This window comes from Komagataella phaffii, chromosome 2 (assembly GCF_000027005.1).
Source record: "Komagataella phaffii GS115 chromosome 2, complete sequence".
Classification (NCBI taxonomy): domain Eukaryota; kingdom Fungi; phylum Ascomycota; class Pichiomycetes; order Pichiales; family Pichiaceae; genus Komagataella; species Komagataella phaffii.
The window spans coordinates 330,865-353,835 of record NC_012964.1 but is presented as its reverse complement, the minus strand read 5'-3'; the positions used below and the strand labels follow the sequence as shown (position 1 = coordinate 353,835).

Below are 22,971 nucleotides of genomic sequence, written 5' to 3'. Positions count from 1 at the left end.
GAAGGCAATCTGTTTACAGCAATTATCAAAATTTCGATGTCTAGTGAAAAAAGTGGGGGAGGGTGGGGGAGAGCAAGTTGGAATACGTCAAACCTTCAGAAGACTCAACATTGTCTCATTGAAAATAGGTTGAATGTAGGATTTTCAGTGGTTTCTCTAGTCCTTCTGCCGCACCGCTTGTCCATCTGTAAATTCCACCTCTAAGCCAGCCGCAGAAACATTTTGTCGGCTAGACCCATCCCGTGTTACCCTTTTGGGAGACGAATTCGAGTCATGGGCTATGACTCGATATAAAAAGACCCTTCCCTATTCATACCATTCGAAACCTACTAAACCCATGTCGTTCAACATCGCAGTTGTTTACACTGATCGATTGCTATTAGAGCATAAAGATGTCTGGGCCAAAGCTACGGAACATATTTTAACAGATGAACTCTCAGCAGGGAGCCTTGATCTGAGAAAACTATACGTTTATCTGAGTCAGGATTTAAAATTCTTTGAGTACGGGCTGAGGATAGTAGGTAGAGCAATCAGTCTTTGTGATGACTACCCAGCAGCTAATCGCTTAGCAAAGCAGGCCGGATTTTTTGCTAATGATGAAAATGATTATTTTGTGAACGTTATCAAAGACTTGAAAGAGAAGTTGGTCTCAGATTCACTCTTCACGTCTGAACGAATCCAAGAGATCGACGCAATGCTTTTTCCCGATGTTGCTGCATATATTAACTTTTTGAAGTCGTTTGGAACTGATCCTTCCATCACTTATCCAAAGGTAATTACCATGATGTGGGTTATGGAGCAAGTTTACCTAGACTGGGCCACTAGAGGAGTGAAAAATTTCCAACCAGATAATCTTCATTGGTGGTACAAAGGCTGGATAGATCTCCACTACGGTGATGATTTCAGCTCTTGGACTCAATTCCTTAAAGATGAAGTTGATAAATGTTACATAAAGGCTTTCAAAGAGAACGACGCCAAAACCATCGAAGATATCAAGTCAACATTTCTAAAAACAGCGGATTTCGAAGGAAAGTTCTTTGATGAAACTTATCATTATGTATAGTCGATATCTAACCTATAAAGCATCCAATCTGTCATTTATTTCTTGGGGGGACAGAGTTCTAAACCTTGGACCATGAACACCTTCTGCTCCTTTAAATCCAAGTAAATCATCATTTTGATTGCCAATTACACTCAATTCAACTGTTTCACCGTTTATTTCTCCCTCGATGGACTCCTTCAAAGTTAACAGTGCAATGTGTATAGCATCTTCCAATTCCAACTCTTCGTTCCATCTCTTCTCTAAGAACGTTTTGGCGGCATTGGAATTCTTACCAATGGCAGTTGCCTTCCAGGGGAAATAACTTCCTGAAGGATCCACTTGATACAGCATGAATCCGTTGTTGTCATCATAACCTCCGACTAATAGCGAAACACCATAAGGTCTGACACCACCACTTTGGGTAGCCTCTTGCATTAGCTTGGCAACTTCGCTTACCAAAATCTTCGTTGGCGGGTTTTCGTTGTAAATTCTCTTGTAGTTTGTGTGACTTACTTTTCTAGAAGCGTCCGCCAACACTCTGAAATCTGGACCCATACCCGAATAGGTCATTCCCAGGTCTGGAGTAATTTGTGCTATTTTTCTCTGATGCTCTGAATTGACCAATGACGAGGCAGATTTCTTTTCCGTAGCCAGCACTATTCCATTGGTGGCTTTTATACCTAACGACGTGACACCTTGTTTCACCGCATTCAGGGCATACTCAATCTGGACCAGCTTACCACTAGAAAAAAAAGATGTTAGTTCCGCTCGGAAACAGTAATGAATGATTGTGTGCAACTTACCTTGGGGAAAACGTGGTCAGGGAAAAGGAATATCTATCAGCCATTTATTTGGGGGAATTGCTATGATGAGTGCAGGTTGAAGGTAGTTAAGGCGTTTGATAGTGGCAAACAGCGATACCAATATCGTAGTGTAGTGATTAATCATGAACTTTTATGTATTACGTAATCAGCACATCTCCATGCTAGGCTTGTTGGTCGTAGTAAACTAGCTGAGAATCAAACAGGTTGTTCGTAACTGTTGGTGGTGCCCGTTTTATGTGCATATAGTTACACATGTCACCACGCTCACAGCGTCCGAAATCGTGTTTTCGACAAGTTGCCTCTTCAAAACTTCTAACTGGGGACAGTTCAGAATAGATCGGTCGTCCGTTGTACCATCTGTTATTTAGCTCTTGATTACAGTTGGCCGCAGATTCTTTGGTGCTGAATTTAATGTAAACGTTTCCTTTGAGGTGGACGTTGTTATTTTCACAAATGACAATGTCTTCAATAAATCCATAATTGAGGGACAATTCAACAAATATGTCTTGTAGGAGCTTATTAAACCGCTCACTTTCGGAAATTTCTTTCAACTTGGTATATGGGTCATTCCGTTCAGGCTCACTGTTTTGTGGACTTGTGGAATCTTTTGTAGATGTATCTTGATTTACTTTTTCTGTGCCGTTGTTCTGCTCATTCTTTTTGTCACCACTGAGCTGCTGCTTCTGCTTGTCCCCCTCATCTGCAACTTCAGTACCCTCATTTGCCACCTTCAGCAAAGAAAAGTCAAAGAAGTTGCGGAGAACTACGCAATAAGAACTTGTTGGGTGGATGTGTTCTTTGACACACTTGTTTCCATGTCTACAGGCTCCTATCCTTCGATAAAAAGCACTACTGTTGTTAATAATCTCTCTAGTACACATTCAAACACCTGTTCAAACTTACCAAACCCTGGAATTGCCCCTACTTCCGTAATAGTCACTCATGGTTCTTAGGAAGATAATTATTTTTCTCTGGAGATCTGATAAACCATGTTCGCGAAGGAGCCCATCCTTATAATACTTCTTTTATTAACATACTAAGGGTATCAAAACGTAGACAAAAAACTAGACAAAATAATCACAACACTAATACTCCTCCTCCTCTTCAGGGAAACTGTCAGAACCCAGTTCCACGTAATCTCTCTCCAAAGCAGCCAAGTTCTCTCTTGCTTCAGCGAATTCTCCTTCTTCCATTCCCTCACTGACGTACCAGTGGACGAAGGCTCTTCTTCTGTACATCAGATCAAACTTGTGATCGATCTTGTTCCAGGCGTCAGCAATTGCAGTAGTGTTGGAAAGCATACAAAGAGCTCTCTTGACGTCAGCTAGTTCGGATGAGGCTGGTTGAGTTGGTTTTTCATAACAAATACCAATCTTGAAACCAGTTGGACACCAGTCCACCAGTTGAACAGTTTTCTTTGACTTGATGTGGGCAACGGCAGTTTGAACATCACGCGTCACAACGTCTCCTCTATACAACAAACAGGTAGCCATATACTTTCCTAAACGAGGGTCACACTTGACCATTTGGTTGCTGGGATCGAAACAAGCAGCGGTAATTTCAGCTACGGAGTTGGACTCGTGAGTAGCTCTCTGTTTAGATAGAACAGGAGCGTAGGAGACCAATGGGAAATGAATTCTTGGGTATGGAACCAAGTTGGTCTGGAACTCATTTAGATCCACGTTCAATGAACCGTCAAATCTCAAAGAAGCGGTTACTGAAGAGACGACTTGGGCGATCAGATTGTTCAAATTAGCAAAGGTTGGACGAACAATTCCCAAATTCTTACGGCACATGTCATAAATAGCCTCATTGTCTACCATGAAAGTACAGTCAGCATTCTCCAAGGTGGTATGGGTGGTTAGAACCGTGTTGTAAGGTTCAACCACCGAGGTTGAAACCTGTGGAGCAGGGTAAACAGCAAATTCCAGCTTGGACTTTTTACCGTAATCATTACTGAACTGTTCTAATAGAAGAGATCCCAGACCAGATCCTGTACCACCACCCAAAGAGTGAGTGAAAAGGAATCCCTGTAGACCGTCACATTGGTCTGCCATTTTTCTTACACGGTCCAAAATGTCATCAAGCAATTCTCTTCCAACTGTGTAGTGACCTCTGGCGTAGTTGTTTGCTGCATCTTCTTTACCTGTAATCAACTGTTCAGGGTGGAACAGATTCCCATAGGGGCCTGTTCTGACTTCATCCACGACATTGGGTTCGAGATCCACGTAAAGAGCCCTTGGCACGTACTTTCCAGACCCTGTTTCACTAAAGAAGGTACTAAACCCAGCTTCAGCGCCCTTTGGCTTTTCTAGTCCTGGCTGCAAGTATCCGTCTGGGGTGATTCCGTGCTCCATTGTGTACAGCTCCCAGCAAGCATTTCCGATTTGACAACCTGCCTGTCCGACTGAATATTCCCGTTAGTAATTATTTCACGGGCAAAAGAACAGCTGAACGGTCACTTCAAGCGGCCAATCACGCAGATTCTTTGAACAAAAAAATTGACTTACCATTAACATTAATTACTTCTCTCATCGTGTCGAAATATGGATAGGTGTATGGTAACTTGGTGTAAGCAGTAAGAGGCGGTTTGTTTACTTGTTTACTTGTTTTTCCTTAAGATCTGTGTAGTGCACGCCCTGTTTTAGGTGTCAGATGACGGTTGAGATTATGTAATCAGATATCAGATATTACTAAGGGAGTGAAGGGTTCTACTGTTCAGTGAACAGATACTAGCTTTATGTTGGTCGATTCACTGGTGATGTACGAATTATAAGGATACCCAGAACTAGCAAGGTTCAAACTTTGAAAGAGCTGGAAAATGACATGATGGGCGTGATACGATGATGTAGCCAGAGGAGGAAACTGCAGGGTATACTGCAAGATTATTCAGTTCTATAATGACACTAGTAATCCTAGAACCACAATAGTGTAGGATACGGTGGATATATTCAAAAGGTAGCTGTCCAAATAAAAATATAATTTAAAATATATATTAAGAGAACGGGTGACGCGACATTAATATTTTTTGAATCACACAAATTAGAAACAGTATATTATAATATTATAATATATATAATTAATGCTCGCTGGGAGACTCGTTCAAAAGCATCCATTTATCACTTCTTAAGGCTTCCTTCCCACCATATGATTAATGAATGGATACCATCTACAAAGCACTTTGTTTTGGTCAAAGCAACAAGTGAGTAACTCCTTGTCCCTGGAATCTCCCTGCTTGGAAGTTACCGTCTACACCCATACCTCACTTGATCCGTTTTCCTTCTCTCCATCTCCGTACAACCTTATGAACCCCGTTACCCGGAGCCAATCTTGCATAAAACTGGAGTACACACCCCAACATTATATGCTATCCCGAATTGGGCCGGCGCCCTTTCCAATTAACCAATAAGGATTTGCAACATTACCTAATTAATTCCTGTCTCTTTTACAAAAGACTCAGCCCGCCCACTTCCTCTTGAACCGAACTACCCAAGCTCATTCGATTATGGTGTTCAAGACTCTGGCCTCGTTGTCCAAACAGGCAAATAAGACGGCCGGGTATGGGATCTATCACCATCCATTCTTTGAGCCATCTTACACCAAGACACAAAATATTTGTGGGTTTGATAATGTCATCCATAATGACAACAAGACTTCGCAAAACAAGACGAAGTACGTTGCCGCCGTGAGCACCACTGCCAATAACTTAATCATTATTGACCAGAAAAACGGTGATCCCAATGACACCAAGTCCCGTAAACTTTTGATCAAGAAGTCTACGCACAAAGTTAGCAAGAATGGCCACGTTTCCATATCAGTGACTCAGATCGATAAAGCCTTCAGTAAACTCTCGATCAGGAAGTCCAACTCTGCTTTGATACGGACTTTTACGATCAGTAATAACAGTTTGAAGCACTTGGAGTCATGTAAACGATTCTACAGCACTGACAGAGCTGCTCGTCTTTTGGATGAGCTGAACATGAACGAGGAGACCAACAAATTAGAGCAAGGCAAGAAGTCTGCTCAAATTGAAGAGTTGGAGGAAACGGCTGAACCCCAGCAGGAGGAACAAAGTTCAACGAGCGGCATGGAAGATGAGATAAGAATGATCCATTCTTTTGTAAGTCAAAAAAGGTACAATGAAGTTTTTGCCCTTTATTTAAGAGCTAAAGCCAAGGAAATTAAATTGGATCGAAGTGTTTATACCATGGTTTTAAGAGCGATTACCAAGAGAGAGACAAATGAGACAGTGGAGGAAAAATTGACGCATTTGTTAAACGTTTACTCAGACTTGCTTACCAGCAACATCAAACCAAATAAGGACATTTATGAACTGGTTATTGGATCCTTGTTGGCGGGTGCCACTAAACAAACATATGAGTTTACAACTGGGCAAGATTTCCTAAAAATTGCCATAGAACTGTTGATAATTACAAAGGATTACAACGCAAGCTTTGCACCACAGTTATATAGAGATCTGTTAACGAGCTTGAACATGTACAAGTTCAATTTTGGTATCACAAACAATGACCTCCAAAACATGTGTGGCTCCATCATAAATGAGCCCATCTACTACATGGGCCTGATCAAGCTATGCCAACTTTCTCAAGATTCAAAGGGCGCAATAGAGTTGTATCACACTTATCAATCTCAATGCAATGAAAACAAGTCACTGGTAAACCATCAATTTGAGGTTTACTCCGTCTTACTTCAAACTTTAATCGGCTGCCATGAAAAGGACATGGCTACAAAATTCTTGAACAATATCATCGAAGAAGTCAGAGTCAAATCAGGAATGTCTTATCAAATAAAGATGCTCCTTTCATCCTACTTGATTGGATTGGCCAATATTAATCAGATAAAGGAATGCGAGACAATGTTGGCAACCATAAATCAAATTTCTTGGCTGCCCGATGTTTCGGTAAAGAGCCTCCTATTTGCGGTCAAGAAGTGTTTGGACAACAATCAACCTGAATTGGCCTGGAAATTTTGGAACTTTGCCGTGACCCGAAGCGATTTCGATTCAGACCAAGCTTTGAAGTCTGAACAGCTATTGGATGAGTACGTGGGTACTGATGTCTACAACATGTTAGTGGTAAGCCTGATAAGCTCGAGGGACACCAACCACATTGTCAAGTTTTGCAAGGAAATGATAATCAAATCGTCAATCCGACTCGAAGTGCAACCTCTGCTGAGCTTAATAAAATACCTTAGAGCATACCATCTGGACACAGTACTGCTGAATGTGGTAGTAAACCAAGGAAATAAGTCTGCAAACCTCAATCAGTATCTTTCAATTGTCATTGATAGTTTGCCGGTTCCAATGGTAAGCCAACTAATGAATACCAATTTCTTCAAGAAATGTTGTGAAGATTACAGATTGGTGAAGGATAACATTTACGGCATAATGAAGGCATTTAAGTTGATGGAAGACAATAATTGGCAGCAACAGCAAACACAAGATACGACTATAATGAAGAAGTTTAGATACTACAAGAAGGTTATTTCCTACGAGTTGAATGAAATCTCCAATCACTATGTGGAGATTCCAGAAGAACTGGAACAGTTCAAGCAATATTTAGCTGTTGGATCCAACTAGAGACGAGCTAACTTAATGACATATGACAATTTATTTATTTACTCCAATTTTTATTCGTATTTGTAGTTATACAAACCGGACTCTTTCCTCTTGACACCTGTGGTATTTCTCCTTTCTCAGATGGTACAGCTTTCTTTTTGCCCTATATTCTCTAATGAACGACTGTAGATCAGATTCTTGCACCGAACCTTCTAGCTTCGAAACCAATTGCTGTGATTCCAAATGCGATTGTTCTAGAAGCTCAAACAATTTCTTCGATAGAGAATTGGGCTGGTACCTTTGCAGTATGGTATACATCTCAATTTCCGTCTGTTTCCATCTCCTAAAGAGAACATTTAACTCGTCCAGCGATTTGTTCAATTGGTCGATATCCTTGGAATTGTCCTCGTATTGTTGAAGCAGGTTCTGTAAGGACCGGATATTCTCGTCCAAAGTGTGGATTATTTCCTGATTGAACTCTTGTAAGGAATCTAGAAGGTAACTCTTCAGCAACTTTTGGTTATCTAGCAGCTCCTTCAACTTTGATAGTGGAACAGATGAGATGGAAGGATCCAGACCTTTGACCGACTCTAGGGGAAATTCAATCTTTGCAGGAACTTCTTCCTTAGGTAAGGATGGTAAAGGAGGTACCGGTGGAGTGGCCATAATAGCTGGTTCTTGACGAGGGGAGCAGGCAGTTGCTTAATGGGTGAGGGTAAGAGATGATCAAGATCGCTAAGGTCGACATCTAGTAACTATTCGCTCTGCTTCAATTATTCACGTACTTCTCTATTAAAATGGCGCTTGGACCAGTTGTTATTCCCGCTCTAAAGGGCCCTGCTAAGGGGGCCATGATCATTGTTCACGGATTAGGAGATTCTGGCGAAGGCTGGAGGTTCTTTGGTGAACTTTTTGGTCGCTACTTCCCCGATGTCACAACAATTCTGCCAAACGCTCCGGAGATGCCAGTCACCGTAAACGGTGGTTATGTCATGCGCAGTTGGTTCGATATCTATGAGTTTGGTAACCCAAAGGCCAAACAGGATGCAGATGGAATTCTGAAAAGTGCACGCGTTCTACAGGATCTGGTCAAAGAACAGGTTTCTAAGGGAATTGACCCATCCAAGATCGTTCTTGGCGGGTTCTCTCAAGGAGCAAGTATATCTCTGATTGCCGCTAGTACACTGGATATTAAGATTGGTGGAGTCATAGCAATGAGTGGATTTATCTCAATCCCCAAGGAAGTCACACCTTTGATTACATCTGCCAACAAAAGTACCCCGTTTTTCCAAGGACATGGAACGGCAGACCCGGTGATTCAATTCACTTACGGTGAACAATGCAGAGATTTCTTCAAGTCTCATGGATTCACCAACTACCAGTTTCACTCATATGAAGGTATGCAACATTCTACCTCTGACGAGGAGCTACGCCATATCTATCAGTTTCTGTCCAAAGCATACTCCTAAGAATCCAATTTGCTGTAAAATCCCTTATACGAGTTATCTAAGTCAAATAATAAGGTTTTGGATTCCTGCTCGGATATGCTTTCATCGATTCCTAGACCGTTAAGCTTTATCAGCCATTCAACGATCTTTGCTTTACCCTCAAACTCGCCATTATTCAAGACTTTATTGATACTCATGATTAAATCCGAAAATAACGGATGTAGCTGCTCTTTAGTTCTGTAGTGCAATTTGATGGCGTCCATACAAGTAATAAAGTTCCCCGTAGCCTCTGCGACTGCTCTGCTTGAGTAATTGGATCCAGTTCCGGCTCCAGCTCCGGCACCCAAATCTGCTGTGCCTGTTATACTAACATTTCCAGTTCCATTATATGTAAGTTGTGGCTCCTGTAAGGGCAACCCTACTTCCAATCTGTTTTTAGCGTAAGGCGCATCCAACTGATATGTGGTGGTAAACTGCTCTAAAGAACCAAACAAACTAAGAACTTCCTCCTGTTTTAAAATAGCATTGTATTGACTTATCAGCCTGTTTACTCTGGCTTCATAGTTATCGTATAATGTATCCTTGATAAAGGCCCTTTCCAGGCTATTCAATGTCACTATGATGGAATACAGTTCCGATAAAGCTTCGTATAAATGCTGTTCCTTGGAATTCTCATAAAGCTTAAAAGGTACATCCAATGATATAGACGAATTTCTAACTAGCCCTAGCGACACCGATCTCTCGCTATGGATATTTGTTGGTGCATAAGGCGATTGGTTGTTCATCTTATGGATAGGAAATGATCCCTGCCGTTCTCGATATCTGAAATCTCGATTACTTCTGATCTACGGCGGCTCCTACACATAAACCATCATCATTAACTCTCCTGTTATGATTCCCACAAACCTCTTAAGGTCGATGTCTCCTTTAGGAAAGGGAGATGTGTCGGCAAGGGATAAAAAGTACTTGAGTAATGTGCAAAAAACTATTGCTAGTTTTGCCTCTGTGGTTGAATGGGCTGATTACATCTCTTTCCTAGGACGACTACAGAAGGCTCTTCAGAGCAACCCTTCCAAGGATACCCATTGGATCCCTGAAGCTTACCAAGTTTCCAAGCTATTGAGCCAATGCTTGTCAAATACTCTACCAAATGGAGTACACAAAAAGTGTTTGGAGCTTTATCACGACATTTTTATCATGCTTGGCCAGGAGAAACTGGGACAAGACATTTCCATATGGCTTCCGGGCCTGCTGCCATTAATGAACTATGCCAGTATCACAGTGAGACCCCAATTGATCGATTTGTTCTCCTCTTTTGTGGCAAAAATAGCGCCAGCTTATCTTCATCCCGTTTTAAGGGCTTTGTTACTGGGAATCTGGCCCGCTCTGGATGATCCCACCTCTGAATGTTTCGAATCTGCTTTCCAGCTGGTGGACAATCTGAAAAAAGCAGTAGATGATAACGAACACTTCTGGAAGTGTCTATTCTTGTCCATTATTAACTCTGGTGATAGAAAACTTGGTGCCTTATTGTATTGTGACCGTCATATGCCCTCATTTAACATTTTTTGGAAAAAGAGCTGGCAGAAAGCCAGAACGAGAACATATTAGCTCTTTTGTCTAGTGAAGCAAGAGAATGTGTGAATCCAGAGCCCGGTTTGCTTATTACTGCCATGTGTAAGGGTCTTCAAGACGAGAGTATTTTCGTTCAACGAGGATTTTTTGATTTGTTGACATCCCGTCTGGAATTGCGATCAGATGTCATTCAGAAACTGGCTTCACAATCAGATAAGGAAAAATTGCTGTTAACCGCTACTTCTACCGTTTTGAAAAAGGATATGTCGTTGAATAGACGACTTTGGTTTTGGTTATTGGGCCCGGAAACATCTGAATCGTCTCCAACTTCACGCTCAGAATACTTTAAAAATTATGGTTTGGAGATATTGACATCCAGCCTTTTGAAACTTCTAGATGGAAACTTTACAGGTGAATCTATTCATGCCCAAAAGTTACAAAGTTTCAAAATATCACTTGCGGTGCTGGACAAATGGGAAATTGCGCAGTTTGTAATACCAAGAATATTCCTTCCTTCACTGGAAGCCTGCAAGGAAACCGCAACACCTGAAATTTTAATGGGATTTGGATCATTATTTGATAGTGTCGAAGCAGTTGACATCTGGTCAGATTTTATAAAATTGATTGAGACTAAGAATTATGAGCTTATGAAATTCATGCTGAAAAATTTCAACATTGATGATGAAGACATGATTGTACGGCATGTTCCTTTGGTATTGATCACAATCTTAATATCAGCAGGCTCAGCAGTTGACTCTGAATATGGTTCTTGGATCGAGATTGCACGCATCATTTCAAATATCATACCCGCTCGAGCTTACCTCCCATTAGAACATGCAGACGCAGAGGACCAATCAGTTGAGAACATTAAAGAAAATATAGATAAGTTCTACTCTGAGAAGACAGATTCCTTACCGTATAATCCTGCAACGGTAGCAGATATCACCTACAATCTATTAAAGACATTGGTTTCAAAACAGTTGAACTCTTCAGCAGGTCATCTTGCCTTTACGAGTGATCTTCTAGCGGATTTCGTAGAGAGACTGCCAACCACAGAAGAGTCCCCCAAATTGGTCAACGATCAGCTGATACAACAGATCGTTGATTTGCCCTTCAACAATGATTTAAACATTGACTTATCATTTGGTCTCATCAAATTGGTACCATATCTCTCATCAATTGCTACTCATTTTCAACTACTGCAACTTTTGAAAAAAATCATCGGTTCATTGTGGCCAATAATTTGTGATCCAAGAGGTATTTTCCAGGTTGAAGTTGTCAATTCGATTACAAAGCTAGAAATTTTCGTTGACCCTCATTGTATCGAAGGAGAGTTGGCATATCTTTTTCTTAGCTCCGAATTCCCGTTCCCTGATAAACTTCGTGCAGTTGCTACTTTATGGACTCACACCAACACCATTAGTGGATCTAGTACTGATAGCATCCTATCAAGAAGTTTGGAGTTAGTGGTAGACAACTTAGCCGAGAAAAGGAGCCCCCGTTACGTTATGGTTTCAAAATGGATAGACAACCTGTTGCGATCTAGTAGTATTAACAGGCTGTATAAAAACCTTGTCAATCCAATACTCACCAGCAATCGTTTTTTATCAACTGGTGAAATAACAGACGAGGACGATTTAGCATTGTTTGCCTATCAGATTGAAACGATAATTAACCTATTAACTCTGGAGTCAAGCAGTATTCAAGATTCGTTCGCAAACGAGCTATGTGTCTTGGATTCGGATGAAGAGATTCACATTGTAAACACAAACAATTGGAACGTCGACACTTATAAAATGCTTCTTGTGAATATATTAAAACAGTTCATATCAATACCAAAGGTTGCAAGCGACATTCAAGACTATGAACGGTGCACGATATCGGTAGTTTCACTGCTAGAACTTCTTATTGATGGAGAAGAGAAAGTGTTTTCAGAGATTGTTGAGTATTTATTGGAAGCTATCCCAAGCTCACCCGTAATTTACTTGGAATGTTTGACAAAGCTGTTATCTCTAGCCCATTCAAAGCATATCGGGATTTCAATTTTTGAGGTAAGGGATGATAGTTGCCTTTTCATAGATTTCCTCAAACAAAGAATAGCAACATCCCGAGATATTGTGGAGATAGAATGCTTAATGCAGCTAGTCTCTCAATGTTCTCTCTTTCTAAACGACAGCATATTTTCGATTGTGGTTCCTCTTACATCCACAATTTGCCGTAGGTTGTCAGATGATTTTGAAAGCTACAAAAGTTATGTTACTGGAGATATTTACAGCGTTGACAGTAAACAGTTGACTCCTGATTTAGAACAGATCATCCCGTTACTTATGAATGGTTTAGAAGATCTTCTAACATCTACGCATGGTTATTGGAAAGCTACTGAAGCATCAGAGTCTGTTGATCTAAGCAAGAACGCGAATGATCAAGGTTTCTTTGGTTCAATGATCAATGGTGTATTCCAGGCAGGCGGGAATAAGGATCTGTCTGCACTTGTTTCTGCAAAACGTTTGATGTTGCAATCTTTTCAACTAGTCATTGATATTAGTTATTAAGATTTGGCTTTGGTCTGACTTGAACAGCTCAGTTTCCATCTCGGATAACTCAAATGAAGCCAGCTCCATTACAGATCTGGGTCTGACTATCAGTTATGCTGCCTCAACTCTGAAGTATCGTCCAAAAAAACTATTGGGAACACTTTACGGTTTGGAAAGTATTGAGACTTTAGAATCCCTTGTCTCATTTAGGATCACCAATAGTTCTATTTTCAAATTGATTCATATTTTGGATGGTGCCAAACATGACTTGGCTTTACAGTTCCTTTTGAACTCGTTGACATCACGGGTATTTCCAAATTCATTAGATGAAGATCAAGTTTCAACATTAAATATTGAACTTACAGAACATGAAATAGTGACATTTATACTGGGATACTGTCAATCATTAGACAACGATAGCATTGAAGACATTTGGCTTACATTTACCCAGTTTTTAAAAGACGTGGAGTCTAACAATGTACTTTATAGGCAAACCCTGCCTGGTCTTATAAAGATCACTCATTCCATCGGTGTAAAGAACACACATACCAGATTTGGAGAGCAAAAGAAGATCAAGAGAGAATTAAGTGATCACTTTGTAAAATTATTGAATTTCTCTATTAATGCAAGATTAGATCATTTTGAAGATATAGGTGATGACTCGGGCAAAGTTTTGAGGTCCAGCGAGTTATGTGAAGCTATGAAAGACGTTTCGCCTAAACTAACCCAATTGATCACCGACAGAGATAAGCTTTCCGGGATTGTATCATCCTTGATTTCAAATGTATTACAACCAATTGTCAAATCAAAAAGCATTCCAAATATTCCTGATTTAGTCCTTGAGCTGATTCTAGCTTGGACCGAAAACGGCTGTCTTGAATTCAAAAGTTGGAAGGGCTTCTTAGGAGATGTGCTAAACGATACTGACTTCTTCAAAGTTCAGCCTTCACAGCGGGAATATTGGGATAGGATATTTGTCAAGTATATTGGTGCTGAGTCAGAGAAAATGGCTGAGCTTGTTACTAAGTTCCAAAGCCTCAACAATAGCAACAACTTGTTTAATTGGAACGATGCAGAAATAAGGGGTCGCTCGTTGCTGGTAAAAAGAATATGCTACTTGATACTAATTGGTCCTCAGGATACTTTCATGGATTCGTTGAAAGAAATTATGTTCAGGTTGAATGAAATTATAAAAGATTCAACCATGAAGCCACTGCTGTTTCTCACGCTCAGAATATTGGTACTAAAGTTTAGTCCTATTCACCTCTCACCTTATTGGACTTTGATTGTTAGTCAGATGGAGGAATTGCTGCTCGATGTTTTGGAGAAGTCAACACTTCTTGATGGGGCTGTTGAAAAAGATCACAATCATGGAAATGGTAAACATAAACTTAGAAAAGAGGCTGCCAGGCCAGAGCTGGAAATCGATCTAGATTCTTTATTGAGTGGATGCAAGCTGTTGGATGTTTTAATAATGATGAAGCCAGAAGAGTTCCAGCTGTCGGAATGGCTGTTTATTCAAGACTCTGCTTTATCACAGTCAGACGATAAGACTGACACAGCAATACCAGCATTAATTGAGAGATTGTCCCATATTAAGGACCTGAATCGTTACTCTGTGCTAAAATCTCTCAATTATGAGCTAACGGAGAAAACCAGGAGAAAGCCATTGTTGGAAGGAATAAACACTATCGACAATATAGGAGAACTAAAAGAGTTTTTCGATAGTTTGAGCTTCCATGACTTTGAGTGCAACTACAATATCAATGCACCTGATTATGATGCCCCCATAGCAGACAGTTTTGCTGATGTCTTTGAGGCATCTACCTTCGAATAAACCTCCAAACAGTCAACACTTCCCATCCAGCTTTACGATGTTGTACGCATTCAATCTCCCATCCATTTCCTCTCTGAGTCTCCTTGGCTTTAAAATTTTCCATAACTCTTTCGGGGTGGTTTCTCGCACAAAAGAGTATGTATGCCACTCCATTTCGACTGAGGGTATCATATAAGGAATCCAATACCTTTTCGGTAATATCCATACCTGTAGGTCCTCCTAACAGTGCAATATCCAACCAATCTTCGGAATCTGGATCCCGTGCTACCTCTGGTACTGTCTCCGAAGGAACATAGGGTGGGTTGAAAATCAAGACATCAACTTGGTTTCTCCTTAAAGGCGTTGTCAAATCACATTGAAGCACCTGTAAATTACCTTTCTTTCCAATATTCCTTTTATGAGTGCCTAAAACAGCATTACAGCAATGAGGGTTCAAGTCAGTGGCAAGAAACAGTCCTTGAGGGATTATGTGTTGATTAACAAATGTGGTTACAACTCCCGATCCAGTTCCTATTTCCACCACGAGAGGGACATCTGAGTTCCACTTGTAGCTTTCCAACCACGGCTTTTCTTTCTCAAAGACGTCCAAAAGTAGAAAGGAGTCTTCTGCTGGCTCATACACCTTTTCAAAGTCTAGATCTTTGGTCAAAGGTGTTGGTAGCATGGACTTGAAAAATGTTTGACGATGAGGTTGATTCGCGTAGAGGATTTGATATTTTTTAGATTGAAGGGAGGGTTCAAAGTTAATAGTTAATAAGGATAACCAGTGCCTCTATCGAAGAGGGAAACTTGAACTTTTGACACTCAACTGTAGACGGACAAGATACGTTTTCCCCAAACTTCTTCCTTCATTTAATTACTGTCCTAGCAACATAATACTATGTGCTTATGTAATCACAGAACCCTTTGAGAAGTTCACGTCGTTTCCAACATCGTTACTTACATCAACTATGGAGATCAAAGTCAAAGTGAGTGAGCAATCTAATTTTGAACCCTTTCAATACTAACAGTCAGACACTGACAGGTAGAGAAGTAAGTGACATCCTGAAATCTCTTATTATTCCGGCCAATCGTTTCTAACCAGCAATCAGATCCCCGTAGAGGTTGAACCAACCGACAAGGTAAGCCAAGCCACACTTTATCACCCTCAAACCGTCAAAAACTAACGAACAATTAGATCATTGATATCAAAGCATTGATGGAGGAAAAGGAAGGAATCCCTCCCAGTCAACAGAGATTCTTATTCAGTGGCAAGCAATTGTAAGTGATAGAAAGATAACCGTTTGATAGTTCATACTGACAATTCCTAAGAAGTGACGACCAAACTCTAGAATTTTACAAGATAGGACCGGGATCACAATTGCACTTGGTGCTAACGCTGAGAGGTGGTTGCTAAGCCCCTACATTATATAGTTAACATGAACCATCCCTATCATCCCCTGCCCTTCTTCTTCCGTAAAGGCTTACTTAAAGTCGTGCACCGCTTATATTTCACCGTATATTTCTACTCGACCTAATCAACATTACCTTCTAGTTAGGAAAGAACCCACAGTACAATGTTCTCCTACACTCTTTTGTCACCTGACAATGAGAACACTGTGATACGGGCGTCTTTGTTGTACTTTGATCCAGGTATCAATATTTTTGCCGATCCAAGTTGGGATGGTGTGGCAGATCTCTCTTACTTGGACAAGATCATTCCTCAAATAAACGTCATTCTCTTGTCACATCCTACGGCAGATTTTATTGGCGGGTTTGTGTATCTGCTGCAAAAGTATCCAGTGCTGAAAACACTTCCGATCTACTCGACATATCCAATTACCAATCTCGGAAAGGTGTCCACCACAGAGTTGTACAGGGCAAAAGGACTTGTGGGGCCCTTAGAAGGTTCTATTATGGAAAAATCTGACATTGACGAATGCTTTGACTCAATCATACCTTTGAAGTACTCCCAATCAACTCCTCTTACCGGTATTGCACAGGGACTCAGTGTCACACCCTACAATGCGGGGCACTCTTTAGGTGGTACTTTTTGGTCTATCAACTACAATAATGAAAAAATAGTATACGCTCCAGCATGGAACCACTCAAAGGATAGTTTTTTGAATTCTGCAACGTTCCTTCAGTCCAACGGTCATCCTATCCCTCAATTGGTAAAACCTGCCAGTGTTATTACCGGAAGCGACCTAGGCTCTTCCCTATCCTACAACAAAAAGTTAGAAAAGTTTTTTACTTTGGTAGATGCCACCATTGCTCAGAATGGAACCGTATTTTTGCCCACATCAATGTCCGGTAGATTTTTGGAACTACTTCACCTTATGGACCAACACTTGGGAAATCAACCGATTCCAGTGCTGCTGGTCGCATTCACAGGTTCCAAATCACTGTCATTAGCAGGAAATATGCTGGAGTGGATGTCTCCAAAGATTATAAAAGATTGGGAAGAAAGAAACGAAACTCCGTTTGACCCGTCGAGGGTGCAATTGGTCGATGTTGACGATTTGGTCCAGTTACCAGGAGCTAAGGTAGTGTTCACAGCTGATGCGGATCTGACTATAGGCTCTACTGCTCACTCAACCCTGGCAAGCATCTGTATTGACGAGAAAAATACGATCATATTTACTGAAAGACCTACAAACTCAAGTTTTGGTGCCTCCATTTATGAGATTTGGGAAAAACTGACTTTAGAACGAAATGGAAAGCTTGAAGATGGGTTCCCTGTTCCATTTGAGAAATTACTTACATTCTCCAGAGTCACTTTAAAGAAGTTGACTGGACTAGAGCTAGCCCAATATACTGAAATAGTGAACGAGAGAAAGCAGGAGAAGAGGAAAAAGAGGCAAGTTGAAAAGATGAATACTACCATTCTCGCTGATAAAAGCATTGATATCAACAAGCCAATCTCTGAATTTGATCCTGCTGCTGTAAAGGCCCTTGAAGAAGATGAAGATGAAGATGAAGAGGAGGATAAAGAGGATATTGGTGTTGAAGAGACAGCGAATGACGAAAGAGGAAACACTACAACTACCGCAGTGGCTTCCACTAAGAAACAGGAGAAGGACATTTATAAGATTCCATTGGACTTTGACGTTAGAAATGCCAAGGGAAGAAACAGATTGTTTCCTTACCATTCAAGAATTCAAGAGACGGATGATTATGGTATCAAAATTGACCATTCTGACTTTGTCAAAGAAGACAAAAGTGAAGAATTCAGTCGAATGCTAGATAATAAGTTGAAAAGAAACAATAGAGGAAAGGGAAATGGTCATATGGGAGACGACGACGATGATGATGATGACGACGATAATGACGATGGAGGTGAAAACGGTCCTGCCAGAAAGAGGAGAAGAAATGCTAAAAGTGTGAAAGAGACAATCTACAACTTCGACCCTCTAGTGAACCCAGAAAGACTGCAATTAACTAGTAATATGATTACTGCAAGATGCGGGTTGTCGTTTATTGATCTTTCAGGAACGGTTGACCTTCGTTCTGTGTTGTTGATTCTTAATTCTTTGAAACCAAGGAATTTGTTGATTCTTCCGGGTAGAAAATCACACCGTGAGAAGACTGCAGAATCTATTGTCACTTCCATAAAGTCCAAAAACAGTAGAAACACACAAGTCTACGTAACAATACCAGATGAGGCTATAGAAATGGAAAGTGCGCAAGCTACTTTAGAAGTCAAATTGGCAGACACTTTAGAATCGGAATTGCAATGGCAGAACATTGCAGGAGGATACAGTGTTGCCTATGTCAATGGTGTTTTAGAAACTATCACCGATAAAAAGATTGAATCACAGACGACTGAGAACGAAGACGAAGGAGACAAGAACAAAGATGAGTCACACTACCAAGAGTTGGTGTTGAATCCTCTGGATCAGCTTTCGACCTTAAAGAGTACAGCACCACTAGCCATTGGTGACATCAGATTGAGTGATTTAAAAACAAGATTGTTGGGCCTTCAACTCAAGGCTGAGTTCAAAGGTAAAGGTACCTTGGTAATTAATGACGAGATCATGATCAAGAAACTCAATGACGGTGAAATCATGATTGATGGAACTTGTAATGAGTTATTTTATGTCATACGAAGTGCAGTTCAAGGCATGTTAGCATATGTGTAAATTAATCAATAAAATAAATAAAAATGTGTCTAGATCTTTTCCACGCCAATTTCGTAGTCGTCACCATCGACAAGTCCTAAGGTCTTGGAAGTCAGGAATCTTCTTTTTCTCACGAATGGAGCACCAATCTCCTCTGGGTCCTTTCCGAGTTCTTCAGCATGTTTTTGCATTAGGAAAGCCTTGTATCTTTCCACCTTGTGCTTCCTACATTCCAAGTAATCGTTCTTCAAATTGTTGCATGGTTCGTATGAGTCATGTTTGGCATTCGTCATGCATTCGACAACACGCTGAAATTCACCGAAACATTTGTTAGGGCCTCCGTGTCTGCCGACTTGTTGTAAGGGAGCCATTTCTGGGGTTGACTATGAGTTCGTAGTATGATTTCATTTCATCCAATGAGTAGCGGAAGAGTGAGGAACATATTGTGTGGTACACTATTAGATTAGGTAGGTTTACACTTTTCACTCCAGATGTGGGGAGAGTGACGACACGGTAGTGAATTAGATGGACACAGAGACAATGATAGTGGAAAAGAGCTTTCAATCATCCAAATATCTCTTGCCACTTTTATCTTGTGTTACTTGGCTGATCCGTTTGTAGTATTTTACCATCCATCATTATAGTAGATACGATCTGTCGTGTGCCACTTAATGCCCAGAACGAGGCACCAAGAACTGTCTCATCACAGATAACGAGCTGGATACCATACAAGACCAGCAGAACCAAGGCCAGGAAACATCAAAATCGTCGTTTCCCATTTGCCGTTGAGTCATTGAGTATGAGAGTTTTAATCCATGAAAAAACAAGACTCATAGCACTTGTATCCAGTACGCATTGTCTGCTGATCAAGTATATCAAAGATAAAAACCAATGTGCCGTAGATTTTGTGGAAAAGGAGAGTTTCAGCCCCAAGCATATGAAACCTTTGTCCAGAAACAAAGCTCATGGATTTCTTGGTCTGATAAATGTCAATGAAGACGTATTTTTATGCGTTATTACTGGAAAAACAGAGGTTGCCACTCCGACAGATGGTGAAACCGTGAATAAAATCTACAATGTGGAGTTTCATTGTCTGAATAGAGATGCATGGGACTTCCTAGAGCTGGATGGCAATGGGTATCCTATTACCACTTCCGATGTTAACGAAGAGGCTCTAAGATCCAGAGGTTCCACCGAGGCCAGCGATAATCATCTCTCTTATGAGCAGAATCCGACTTATGAGTTAAGGAGATTGTTGAGCAATGGTTCGTTTTACTACAGCACAAATTTTGACTTGACAAGTACTTTACAGTCTAGGGATGTCAACTCTGATTCCTTAAGTTTTGACTCTTTCCATTTGGACTACATGTGGAACAGTTACATGATGAAAGAAGTCGTTAATTTCAGGGATAGACTGCCTACAGATAGCAAGAAGATCTTGGATAGAAATGGATTTCTGACCACTGTAATACGGGGCTTTGCAGAAACTTTTCGAACTAGGATTGGCCATCAAAAATGTAACGCCACGATCATATCTAAGCAATCTTGGAAACGTGCAGGTACAAGGTATAATGCCCGTGGTATTGACGACGAAGGCTATGTTGCCAATTTTGTGGAAACAGAATTAATTTTGCATTCAAAAGACTTCATTTATGCCTACACCGAAGTAAGAGGATCCGTGCCGATATTCTGGGAGCAGGATACTGCCTTGGTTAACCCTAAGGTCACTATAACAAGATCATTAGAGGCCACTGAACCTGTTTTTGAAAAGCATTTTGCAGCATTAAATGGAAAATATGGTCCTGTTCATATTGTAAACCTACTGTCCACTAAACCTTCCGAGATTGGCCTGAGCAACACTTACAGAAAACATTTCGAAATTGTTAACAAAAAGGGCTCTCCTCAAGCATATCTTACCGAATTTGACTTTCATAAAGAAACAGGAAAGAATTACGCTTTGGCTACTAAAGTCATTCCTTTTCTAGAAGAGTCTATTTACGATTTTGACTATTTTAGTTACGATGTCAAAAACCAAAAAGTATTAACACTCCAAAAAGGTGTTTTCAGGACCAATTGTTTAGATTGCTTGGACAGGACAAATGTTGTTCAACAGGTTATATCCAATGCAACCCTGAACATGTTCTTGCAGAGACATAACTTAAACACCAATTATGATTCAGACCTTTTCAACAAACATAACACACTCTGGGCAGATCATGGTGATGCCATTTCCCAAATCTACACGGGCACAAACGCCTTGAAGTCAAGTTTTACTAGAAGTGGAAAGATGGGTATTGCTGGGGCATTATCTGATGCTACCAAATCCATCAGCAGAATGTACATCAATAATTTTCAAGATAAAGCTAAACAAGTAACTATTGATACTCTATTGGGCAAAATGTCAAATCAGGTTGAAGTAAGAATTTTTGACCCTGTTTCTGATCATGTAGATAACGAATTAAGCAAGTTGAAAAGCCAATTCTCTGCTGAAGATGACATTAGGATATTTACAGGAAGTTACAACCTTGGTGGAACTGCATATGCTGACGACTTTACTGATTGGTTGTTTCCCAAAGAAAACGGTGGCATTGAAGGTGCCCCTGATGTGGTAATTCTTGGGTTCCAAGAAGTGGTGGAACTAACTGCAAGCAATATTTTGAACTCTGATTCATCAAGATCTCATTATTGGTCTGAGGAGATCAAAACCCAGCTGAACAAGATCAGCTCTAGCAAGTATATTTTATTACGATCAGAACAAATGACCTCCTTGCTGCTCTTGTTCTTTATCAAAGAAGATAAAATGCCAAAGGTGACTCAAGTCGAAGGATGCAGCAAGAAAACTGGTCTTGGAGGTATAACCGCAAATAAAGGAGCTGTTGCCCTTCGGTTCAGTTTTGGATCGACAACATTCTGTTTATTGAATTCCCATTTGGCAGCTGGACTAAATAGTGTTGTTGAAAGAAATAACGATTTTACAACCATTTCCCAAGGAATCAGATTCAGTCGAAACAAAACTATATATGACCATGATTGCGTTATATGGTTAGGTGACCTCAACTATCGAGTTCCCTTGCCAAACGAACTGGTTCGCAGTTCTGCCCTAAATGGTGTGTACGACGAACTGCTTGCCGAGGACCAATTGAAGACTGAGATGGTTCATAAAGGAGCCTTTGCTGACTTTTATGAAATGAAAATTAATTTTTTGCCTACTTACAAGTATGATAAAGGTACTAGTGTGTTTGACACTAGTGAAAAACAGAGGGTGCCTTCTTGGACTGATAGAATACTTTATCGTGGTAAAAGATTGCAGCAGGTAAACTACAATTCTGTTCAAAGCATAACAATTTCTGACCATAAACCAATTTATGGAACTTTTAAAGCACATGTTACATACGTCGATGAACGCACTAAACTAACTTTGATGAGAAAGATCTACGATGATTATAGACGTGATCCAAAATCAGAAGCATCATCGGCATCAAGCAATGGGGATAAATTTGGCGATCTAATTGATTTCAATGATGCTTCCAGCAGTTCTAATACTTCAATTTACACTGAAACTGAAGGAAAGCAGGTTTCACAACCCGTTCCGGGTCATTTCCCGCCTCCGCCACCTCCTCCAAGGAATAGGGTTACTCCTCCACAACCAAGTACACCGGAAACCCCTCCTCCTCCGGGGTATGCCCTTAATATGGCTCCATTAATACCATCAAGGGCGAACAGCGGGAATAATACCAGGCCGTCAAGTCCGTTCGAGGTTTCTACGGACCGTGCTAAGGCTGAAATATCTACGAAACCTGTTCGTCCAATGGTACCTGATAAGCCAAGTTCGTTAAAAGCGATGTCTCCCGAAAACACGATCCAGACGGTCCCGCCAGTCCAGAAAGCGATTTCGACAGATTCTTTAAATACTGCTTCAGCGGCACCTCCACCTCCGCCTCCGAGGAAGCAAGAATCTATAAATTCATCAATGAGCGCTTTCCCCGTTCTGATGCCCAAAAAGAAATAGCTGGTCATTGATGAACAGCACATG

General features: G+C 40.7%; 12 protein-coding genes across 12 annotated transcripts; 6 read left to right on the top strand and 6 right to left on the bottom strand.

The window, feature by feature from the left end:
* Nucleotides 1-280: 280 nt before the first annotated feature.
* Nucleotides 281-1,063, top strand: PAS_chr2-1_0189 (Protein required for respiratory growth and stability of the mitochondrial genome; the record flags this gene model as incomplete). The annotated part of the gene is made up of 1 exon (XM_002491032.1): nucleotides 281-1,063. One exon carries the CDS (start codon nucleotides 281-283, stop codon nucleotides 1,061-1,063), a length of 783 nt encoding a protein of 260 aa, XP_002491077.1.
* A 12-nt stretch (nucleotides 1,064-1,075) lies between these two features.
* PAS_chr2-1_0188 (Alpha 2 subunit of the 20S proteasome) lies at nucleotides 1,076-1,889 on the bottom strand (the record flags this gene model as incomplete). The annotated part of the gene is made up of 2 exons (XM_002491031.1): nucleotides 1,076-1,784; nucleotides 1,846-1,889. 2 exons carry the CDS (start codon nucleotides 1,887-1,889, stop codon nucleotides 1,076-1,078), a joined length of 753 nt encoding a protein of 250 aa, XP_002491076.1.
* A 138-nt stretch (nucleotides 1,890-2,027) lies between these two features.
* On the bottom strand, nucleotides 2,028-2,747 carry PAS_chr2-1_0187 (Hypothetical protein; the record flags this gene model as incomplete). The annotated part of the gene is made up of 1 exon (XM_002491030.1): nucleotides 2,028-2,747. One exon carries the CDS (start codon nucleotides 2,745-2,747, stop codon nucleotides 2,028-2,030), a length of 720 nt encoding a protein of 239 aa, XP_002491075.1.
* A 204-nt stretch (nucleotides 2,748-2,951) lies between these two features.
* On the bottom strand, nucleotides 2,952-4,401 carry PAS_chr2-1_0186 (Alpha-tubulin; the record flags this gene model as incomplete). The annotated part of the gene is made up of 2 exons (XM_002491029.1): nucleotides 2,952-4,273; nucleotides 4,377-4,401. 2 exons carry the CDS (start codon nucleotides 4,399-4,401, stop codon nucleotides 2,952-2,954), a joined length of 1,347 nt encoding a protein of 448 aa, XP_002491074.1.
* Nucleotides 4,402-5,371: 970 nt separating this feature from the next.
* On the top strand, nucleotides 5,372-7,465 carry PAS_chr2-1_0185 (Protein subunit of mitochondrial RNase P, has roles in nuclear transcription, cytoplasmic and mitoch; the record flags this gene model as incomplete). Its single annotated transcript, XM_002491028.1, has 1 exon — nucleotides 5,372-7,465. One exon carries the CDS (start codon nucleotides 5,372-5,374, stop codon nucleotides 7,463-7,465), a length of 2,094 nt encoding a protein of 697 aa, XP_002491073.1.
* Nucleotides 7,466-7,531: 66 nt separating this feature from the next.
* PAS_chr2-1_0184 (Hypothetical protein) lies at nucleotides 7,532-8,110 on the bottom strand (the record flags this gene model as incomplete). Its single annotated transcript, XM_002491027.1, has 1 exon — nucleotides 7,532-8,110. One exon carries the CDS (start codon nucleotides 8,108-8,110, stop codon nucleotides 7,532-7,534), a length of 579 nt encoding a protein of 192 aa, XP_002491072.1.
* Nucleotides 8,111-8,241: 131 nt separating this feature from the next.
* Nucleotides 8,242-8,913, top strand: PAS_chr2-1_0183 (Acyl-protein thioesterase responsible for depalmitoylation of Gpa1p; the record flags this gene model as incomplete). Its single annotated transcript, XM_002491026.1, has 1 exon — nucleotides 8,242-8,913. The coding sequence occupies one exon, from the start codon at nucleotides 8,242-8,244 to the stop codon at nucleotides 8,911-8,913; it is 672 nt and encodes a 223-aa protein (XP_002491071.1).
* PAS_chr2-1_0182 (Component of the ESCRT-I complex (Stp22p, Srn2p, Vps28p, and Mvb12p), which is involved in ubiquitin) lies at nucleotides 8,910-9,677 on the bottom strand (the record flags this gene model as incomplete). Its single annotated transcript, XM_002491025.1, has 1 exon — nucleotides 8,910-9,677. The coding sequence occupies one exon, from the start codon at nucleotides 9,675-9,677 to the stop codon at nucleotides 8,910-8,912; it is 768 nt and encodes a 255-aa protein (XP_002491070.1).
* Nucleotides 9,678-9,810: 133 nt separating this feature from the next.
* On the top strand, nucleotides 9,811-14,838 carry PAS_chr2-1_0180 (uncharacterized protein; the record flags this gene model as incomplete). The annotated part of the gene is made up of 3 exons (XM_002491024.1): nucleotides 9,811-10,424; nucleotides 10,484-12,949; nucleotides 13,047-14,838. 3 exons carry the CDS (start codon nucleotides 9,811-9,813, stop codon nucleotides 14,836-14,838), a joined length of 4,872 nt encoding a protein of 1,623 aa, XP_002491069.1.
* Nucleotides 14,825-15,502, bottom strand: PAS_chr2-1_0179 (S-adenosylmethionine-dependent methyltransferase of the seven beta-strand family; the record flags this gene model as incomplete). The annotated part of the gene is made up of 1 exon (XM_002491023.1): nucleotides 14,825-15,502. One exon carries the CDS (start codon nucleotides 15,500-15,502, stop codon nucleotides 14,825-14,827), a length of 678 nt encoding a protein of 225 aa, XP_002491068.1.
* Nucleotides 15,503-16,394: 892 nt separating this feature from the next.
* PAS_chr2-1_0816 (uncharacterized protein) lies at nucleotides 16,395-18,959 on the top strand (the record flags this gene model as incomplete). The annotated part of the gene is made up of 1 exon (XM_002491022.1): nucleotides 16,395-18,959. The coding sequence occupies one exon, from the start codon at nucleotides 16,395-16,397 to the stop codon at nucleotides 18,957-18,959; it is 2,565 nt and encodes an 854-aa protein (XP_002491067.1).
* Nucleotides 18,960-19,737: 778 nt separating this feature from the next.
* On the top strand, nucleotides 19,738-22,947 carry PAS_chr2-1_0178 (uncharacterized protein; the record flags this gene model as incomplete). The annotated part of the gene is made up of 1 exon (XM_002491021.1): nucleotides 19,738-22,947. One exon carries the CDS (start codon nucleotides 19,738-19,740, stop codon nucleotides 22,945-22,947), a length of 3,210 nt encoding a protein of 1,069 aa, XP_002491066.1.
* Between the last annotated feature and the right edge of the window lie 24 nt (nucleotides 22,948-22,971).